General features: G+C 59.5%; 1 protein-coding gene and 1 long non-coding RNA gene across 9 annotated transcripts in view; both read right to left on the reverse strand.

The window, feature by feature from the left end:
* UNK (unk zinc finger) overlaps positions 1-4,212 on the reverse strand; it is a 46,207-nt gene extending 41,995 nt beyond the window's left edge. For 3 of the 8 annotated variants that reach the window (XM_075111213.1, XM_075111216.1, XM_075111215.1), the window contains exon 1: positions 3,938-4,211. In XM_075111213.1, coding sequence (XP_074967314.1) covers positions 3,938-4,035 — 98 coding nt within the window. In that variant the 5' untranslated portion in view covers positions 4,036-4,211. Of the gene's footprint in view, positions 1-3,937 lie in introns of all 8 variants that reach the window. The other 5 variants (XM_075111217.1, XM_075111212.1, XM_075111220.1 and 2 more) reach the window with 3 other exon arrangements.
* Positions 4,213-5,332: 1,120 nt separating this feature from the next.
* Positions 5,333-7,447, reverse strand: LOC142065252 (uncharacterized). The gene is made up of 2 exons (XR_012663321.1): positions 6,282-7,447; positions 5,333-6,116 (listed from the first exon to the last, which is right to left on the reverse strand). It is a non-coding gene; the product is annotated as an uncharacterized LOC142065252 (long non-coding RNA).
* Positions 7,448-8,080: the final 633 nt, after the last annotated feature.

An 8,080-nucleotide genomic window follows, 5' to 3' on the forward strand; every position in this document is an offset into this window, starting at 1 on the left:
TCTTCGAGCTACACCTACAGCATTGCACCAACCTGATTTTCACCCCGGCTTAAAACGCCCTTCGCTCAGGCGTGCTAGTCCTTCTGCCTCTAAACGGCTAGCACCGAAACGGTTGCAAGATAAAGCCTGGGTGAGCGCAAGCGGCGGTGGCTAACGGGACAGCCCGACCCAGCGCGTGGACGCGGTTCTAGCACTGCTTACAGGGTACCCATCCGTCAGGAATTTCCCACAATTCCTCCCCTCGTGCAAAAGGAAAGGCAAGTTTTTCTGTCTTTTACGTGGCAAAGGCGTAACCGCGCAGCTTGTCTTGCTGGAGTACAACTCCCAGGCATCTCAGTCTAGAACTCAAGTGAGGGGGCAGCCTGCGGGCACACGGAAACCCAAAGGTTATTTACAGGATGGCTGCTCGAGTTTAAGACGGGCACACTCAAAAGAATTACCTTGAGTAGTGATGATCTGGGTTACGCCCAACAAATCTGTGTCCCAAAGAGTCTATCACCTAAATCAGAGTATTTCCAACACTGCTTCTGAGCATGTGTATTTTGAATAGACTAGAATGATGGCATCCTTTGGTTTTTTCCATTAAATGGGTTAATTTATCTTCACCCAAACGTTTGCTTTCCTGCAGAGTTATTAAACTGCCTTTCAGGTGAATGCACAGTGAACAAAGGACTGCTCCACTTTCACCTATCTGAATTCTGCCAGATCAATAAACACCCAAGCCGTGGATCCAGCCTTTACAATTCACAGTCAAAGAGTCTGGTCTGACTGAAAACCAACGAAGACGGCAACAGCCGAAAGGATAGATGGTAGCAAAACAAAACGACACCAGAGCACTCGGTATCTGCAACTCCAAGCGACTGATCTCTTGCTTTCAGTTTCTTTGAACTCAGCCCCTCTACATTTGTAGATAACACATTAAAGACAGAGATAGATACACACAAAATAACCATGCCAGCTCGAGCCACGAAACGGTGCGAAGTCAATACCTCGTTGAGGTTTGACGGAGCATACCCAAACCAAATCTACTTCCCGCTGCGAGCGATCAGCTAACCCCTGCACGGCGTGGCACCCAAACCAGATCAAAGCCATGCCAGCCCGCAGGGAGCCCAGAACCGAGCCCACCTTGCCCATTCCAAGGGATACACGGCCCTCGTCCCCCACGGGAGCTGCGGGATCGCCCAGCACAGCCACACGCAGGGATCTCTCACGCAGCAACCCAGAGGGAGCGCTAACAGCAGCGGTTGAGTATTTCATTACTTGCTTGAATTCTACAAACCGAATACCAGATCCCCAGATGAGAAACACGCCATTCATAATTAAATAGTAAAGTCTAGCGAACACCAGAACAACTTAGTCTCCACGAGCGTCCAGCTGCACGCTACAACTGTGACCAAGGACACGCTCAAAGGGGTTTTTGAGGCTCTCCTTCCGCCAGCAAACAGCGCCAAAAGCATGAAATAGTGTCAATAATTCTGGGGTTTTCAAGATTTTATTTTGCTGTACATCTAGAACTAATACAAAAGCTTCCTGACGGGATATAGATCTGCAGTTCAAAGTACCTAAAAATCTCAGGCAAATAATTCCAAGAGTTTAGAAATCGACACTGATACAGAAATTGGAACATTTCCTAACAAACACAACCAAAACTTTCCAAGACAGAGATCCCCGGCACCAGATTGCCTGTCCCCAGGGAACAGCAAAGTATGCAGATAATTAAGCTTACTTGAGTTTACAACTTGTAACCTTTGTGTCATTTTATGGAAACAAACTATATTTAAGGGAAAAAAAAAGAAGAAAATATTTACATTTTGACAACATACAACTTGTTCACATGGACGACCACCAAGTAAGTTCCCATATGTTATCAGAAGGAGGTTTACAGTCTGATGTGACCTCGTGTTCTAATCCGAGATGTTCAAAGTATGGCTCACATCCCGCCGCCAGCACTCCGCAGCCCCCAAACCCATCCTTTGCTTATGGTTGGTTATTCAGCTTCTCTGCAACGGTTTTCACCAAAGTATTTTTAGCATCCATCTGAAAATACACACTTTGCCCCCTGGAAAGAGGCAAACTGCACCATCACCTCTGTTCCACACTGTCCCATTTCCTCCTCCGTCCTTATCTTCCTCCTTTTCCTCCCATTTCTTGAATTCTTTCTTCACTGTTTCTTTCCTAATCCTCAGTATCCTTCTTTCCATGGACATGCTTCACCGTGTTATCGCCTTCCTCTACCTAGCCCACTTACAACCCCTCTACCTCACCTCCTCGTCACCTGGGTTTTTCCCCCTCTCACTTTTGACCGATTGCTTCTGTCATCGGTGTCACTCCACCTCTACCGGCAGGTCCCGCACCCCCCACCAGTACAGCAACAGCCCTAGCAGACCCCTTCATTCCAGCTGCTCCTACGGGGCGGTCAGACTTCAGCTGCAGACACTACCAGAAATGAAGTAACCTACAAGGCTGCGCCTCGCCAGCTCCCTGAGGATCACAGCAGGGTCTCCACGATGGACTTAAAACCCAGGAGCCCTCGTTCTGCCACAGACTCGGTTATTCCGAACGGCCTGAAGGAGGAGGACATCAAAGAGGCTGTGACGCCTGCGGCGGGCACAGGGGCTGTACGGATCCACGCCTCGGCATTTCTGGCAGCTCTTCTTATCCCGTGTGTCACAGCACAGAAGAGGTCCGTCACCAACTTTGTGAGAACGCAAACTAAAGGAACACAGAACACACTCTGAACCTGCCCTTCTCACTCTGGGTGGGGGCATCGACACGAGTGAGAGATACGGGTTATTTGTATGACTATTTTCTGTATGCGGACAACACCCTAAAATGATAAGGGTAGACAGTTAGGCACACATATTTTGTGCACAAGGAACCGTCTTAAACTTTTTTCTTTTAAGGAGAACAGGGAACACCTGACCTACTCCGACCCATCGCACGCCCGTCGCTAGCCCACCCTCACAAGGACAACGCTCGCTCTCAATCCACCCCGTTATCCCGATCGCCGAAGGAGAACCGAAGAGCATCGCCACAACTCCCAACCCAAACACCTTATCGCAGGCCAACTCCGCACAGCACAAGCTCCAGGAGAGTGAATATCCTCGGGACGATGCCGTCAAACGGTATTTTTTTTGCTTAAGGAAGACACATTCCAGCAGCCAGCCCGCACCGAGGCGCCGTCTGCAGCGGCGGAGGCGACGCGCCACGTGCCCACCGCGTTTCCTGCAGAGGAATCGCGCCCGAGCGGCGCGAGAAAAGGCGGGAACAGGGCGAGCGCGTCTCGCGGGCTTCGTGCGCCGCCTCCTGCGGGGACGCTCCTCGCACGCACGTGTAAAAGGCTCCCTCGGGCCACCTCGCGGAGACGCTGCCCTGAGGAGGGACCCTCGTGGACTGGCGTCTCCTCACGACGCCTCCCTCCGCGGGGGCCCGCGGAGCCCCTCGGCAGGTGGGGGCCCGAGGTGACTGGGACCCCAGCGCCCCAAAGCACCGCCGCCGTCACCGCCACGCGTGCCACCTCCGCGCCTGAGGTGACACGGCCGCGGGGCTGGGGGCAAAGGCATCGCCGCCAAAGCGCAAGGGCGCGGAAGGGGGACCCCGGCCCCAGGAGACGGGACAGGTGGGCGCACCGGCAGCAATGGCGGCCGGGACCCCTCCTCACACACACACCCCCACCCCTGGGGGGGGGGGGGGGGGGCCGCGGCCGCCCCGGTGCGTCACGGGCGGCGGGGGGAAGGGGAGCCGCGCCCCCGCCCCGCCCCGCCCCCCCCGCGGGCGGGACCCGCCGGTCGGGGCCGGTCGGGGCCGGTTGGCGCCGGTGCCGCGCGGGCGGGCGGGCGGGCGGCGGGGTCTCCGTGCGCGCGTGCCGCACGCTGCCCGCTGACGTCAGGCGCGTGTTGGCGCGCGGGCGGGCGGCGGAGAAGCTCTCGCTACGTACGTGTAGTGCTGCGGCTTCTCGGGCTGCGCCTGCAGCGCGCTGGCGGCGCTCGCCGGCCCGGCCGCGGCGGGGCCGCCGGCCACCGGGCCCTTGGACATGCCTCCTGCCTTCCGCTCCCGCCGCCGCCGCCGCCGCCGAGGAGACCTTTATTATTCACTCTGCGCGGTCCGCACGGAGGGCGCCGCGCGCAGGCGCCGCCGCCGCCATTGCCGCCCCGGTGCGCGGGGCGGGGTGGGACTTGTAGTCCCGCCGCTCTCCCGCCCTCCGCCAACCCGGGAGGCGGCGGGGCGGCGGCTTCCGGTCGGCGGGACTACAACTCCCAGAGGCGCCCCGCGGCGGCGCGGCGCGCACTTCCTGCCGCGCGGGGGCGGGGGGGGCGACGGGACTTGTAGTGCCGGGGGAAAGGCGCGTCAGGGCGCCCCCTGGCGGCGGGGCGGGATCGCGCCCGCTGTGCGAGCCCCGGGGAGGGCCCCGGGGAGGGCCTGGCGCCATTCATCCCAGCCCCCCCAGTACGATGGGGAAGGGCGCGGGGGAGGCCGGGGCAGGTGGCCTGTGAGAGGATGAGGAGTTATTTGTGGCAGGCGGCCTCACTTCCTTCCTCCCCCTCTTCCCTCCGCCTCAGGGACCGACGCGGGAGCACAGCGTTCCGGCCAAAGGGTTATTTTAGTGTTGGCATCTCTCATCGCTCCATAGCCTTCCCCACCCACGGGGTAACGCCGTCCAGGAAGTGCTCAGGAATAGCACTGTGGTCCTGAGGAGGAGGAGGAGGAGGAGGAGGAGGAGGAAGGCCCAGCAAGCCACATGGAGAACCTACCTCGGAGTGGGTGATGCCAAAGGCCTCGGGACGCTGCGTCCTCAGAAGATCGCGTGGGCTCCCCATCCTCCACCCTGAGTAGAAAATCCCCCCCCCCCTCAAAAGGAGCCGTGTCCAAGGAAGTGGCTGAACAGCCATGCAAGAGCTTCCTCCGTAAATTAACCTCCCTCCCGGGGGAGGAAATTATACGAGCTTCTTTTAATAGGACTTTGATCTCTTGGGCTCCGCACAGAACCGCTTCCCTCGCTGGGCTCCTCCAGCCGTGTGGTAAAGGGCAGCACAGATTTATAAGGCAAACACCTTTTTTTAACTCTGCCAGCACATGCAGGGTGAACAACGTTAATAATAAACTTCGGGGCCTGGTCTGTGTGCTACCTCCCCTTTGGGGAGGGAAATAACTTTTTAAATTCTCATTTACACCAATTCAGCAGCTATGACTGGGGTCATTTAATAGCTTATTCCCCTGTGTTTGGAGGAATAAGTCACCGGGTATCAATACCTCCTCATTCACCAAACCACCCTCTGCGGGAGGCTGGAGAACCATAATTACGCAGCTCTTGGTCAAGTAGGACAACTTTGCATAAGTCAGTGCACGTGGAGGTATTTAATATCTATGGATGCACACCCATACACCCGATGTAAAATCACTGTCACCAGTGAACCCGCAGAAAAAAAACCTTCAACTGTTGACAAATCGCACCAAAAACACCATTGATGTGCACAGGGCTTCGGAAACCACGGGCTCGAATCCTCGTTCGCTGATGTTTAGTTGACAATCTGGTACCGACACCGTTTCATCTTCCAGTTCTCTTGTGTTTCACGGTCGGGACAACTCACTGCGCTCCGCCAAGAGAGGAACGCTTAGTCGGCCCCCCCAGCTACGCGTGCCCAGGGCGCATTTAGTTTCGTCTTTGCGCCGGTCCTCGTTAATGTGTGCTCGCCTGCTCTCTCCAGCCTTGGCGTGTGCGCCTTCCCCTCGGCCCGGTTCGTCCCAGAGGACGCACAGCCTTTCTCCGGTCTCAACGAGAACCAAAAAATCACAAGTAGCTCTAAAGCGAGAAGCATAAGCAGCCCCCGCTACAAAACCAGGGCAGAGGAAATACCCAAGGAGCCCCAACTCCCGGTAACCAACACTAAGCGCTGGTCTCTTGGCTTTAGTGATAGCAGGGTACGGTCTTAAAAATAACCAAATTTTTAGTATATGCTGATAGCACCAGAGCAGGGTTCTCCATTTCTTCTTCCTAAGCATGAACAACTCAGATGAAATGGGAATTCTTTACTTCGGAATTGCCAGAACACGTATGACGCAAATCATCACTTACCTGCACCTCCCAAGTCGCTCTATTGACAGGCAGCTTTTTCTCTCTGGTAAATAATGAACATTTTCCTTTACAAGCAAGAAAAATCAACCTGAAAACGAGGGCCAGAGGCAGAGGAGATGCGCAGGAGACGCTGTCCCGCCGGCAGCCCCGGCCCGGGCACACGTGACGGTCCTGTCGCACCATATTGGCACGTGTTTGCTTGACTTACCCGAGCAGGCGGCGAAGCGAGAGGCACGCTCCCTACGTGCTGAGCTCCGGCGATCCTCGCTCTGCCCGCCGCGCCGGGCGTTGGCCCGAGAGGCTTACGCATTCGGCGAGGATGCAAAAACCTCAAGCAAAGTGTGCGTGATTACAGCTGTGCTCCGGTTTGCGGAGCTGACGGGTACCTTTAGGAGCCAGCGGTTAAGCAAGCGCCTGGTTGCGTTCGCTATATGATCTGTGGGGCGTTTGGGACCTGTTCTTCCCGATGGAGGTACCCTCCCCATGGGGGCAGGAGCTGCCCTCGCTCACAGCAGTCGCTACCAATGCGATGAAATAGTAATATAGAGTGAGGCAGCAACTTCCCCAGAAAGATGAGTCTTTTTACGTAATTGCTATTTATCCTCCTAGATGCTGCCAACAGGGAACATGGATTACGGCTTTCGACTAGCAACAAAACTTTGCGATTCGCTTTGGAGTCGAAGGCGACCCACCAAGCTGGCGGGGTTTGGGGGATGGGGGCGCAGGGGGACACAGCCTCGATCCCTGTGCGCTCCCGCCTCCCCAGGGCCGGGGGTCAGACCCTTCACCACTTTTGCTGGGGGGTGTCACGGCCCAGGAGGGCTGCCCGCTCCGAAACCAAGCCCCCTCACCCGCCCTCCCGGGCTGCTGCGGCGATAAAACCCGGGTAGAGCAACCGCGGGCGGCGCTGCCGGAGCCCCTTCCCCTGCGGGGGGCTTCGCTCATCCCCCGGCGCGGGGGGGCACACGGACACACACACGGCACACACGGGGGACGCGAGCCCCGGGCGACCCACCGCCACCCCGGAGGCTCCGGCGCCCGGCCCGGGGGTCGCCGCCCCCCCGCGGCTGCCGGAGGAGGCAGAATTGGGGGGGGGGGGGGGGGGGGGTCGCCGCCGCGCCCCCAGTCCCTCAACCCCCCGGGCGGCCCCGTGGCCCGGCCCTTCGCCGCTCGCAGCCCCCCGCCAGCCGCCTCCGCGCCACGGGCCGGGGAAGGGGCGTCCCGCCGGGGGCCGGCCCGGGGGAGCCGGCCGAGGGGAACCCGCCGCCCCGCCGCGCCCCGCAGCCGCTCGCCCCGCTCCTATTGACTTCCCATTGTGGAGCTTTGCAACAAAGGGTAGGATCCAAACCCTGCCCCGTTTCGTCCAATCAGCGCGCAGAGCGCCCGCCCTTCGTCCATTGGCCCCTTCTCGCCCCGGAATACCCAATCGGGCGCCTACTTTAACAACCAATCAGCGCCCGGGCGCACGCCCAATCAGCGCCGAGGAACCGGAGCACGGCCTTTGTGTGTCGTGACGCCACGGCGCCGGCGGAGGTCCCGTCCAATAGTGCGGCGCGCTGCTTCCAGGCATTGTGAGGTCACCGCGCCGTGTGCCGCCCCCGCTATAAAATGCGGGTCCCCGCGGCGGGGCGGGCGCAGTGAGGGGGAGGTCGGCTGCCGAGCGGCTGCGGGCAGGAGCGGCGCAGGCTTCGGGGCGCGGCGCTACCGGTCACCGGTGCTTCCTTCTTCTCCCAGCGGTGAGTGGCGGGCGGTGGGTGCGTCCCGCGGCGGGTGACGGTGCTGCGGGGCCGCCGTTGGGCCTCGGCGCCGCCCGGAGCCTGCCGGGGTAGGCCGGGCCTTGCCTACGTGCCCCGAGTCACGGCTGCTTCCCATCCCCCCCCCCGCCCTGGGGCGGCCCCGGGAGGAAGGACGAGGAGGCGGCGGCGGGGGCAGCGTGACTCAGGCGGCTTCCCCCGGGGAGGGGAGCGGGAGCGGCCGGGCCGCGGCGGGGGTGGAGGGGGGGAACGG

This window comes from Phalacrocorax aristotelis, chromosome 16 (assembly GCF_949628215.1).
Source record: "Phalacrocorax aristotelis chromosome 16, bGulAri2.1, whole genome shotgun sequence".
In the NCBI taxonomy this organism is placed as follows: domain Eukaryota; kingdom Metazoa; phylum Chordata; class Aves; order Suliformes; family Phalacrocoracidae; genus Phalacrocorax; species Phalacrocorax aristotelis.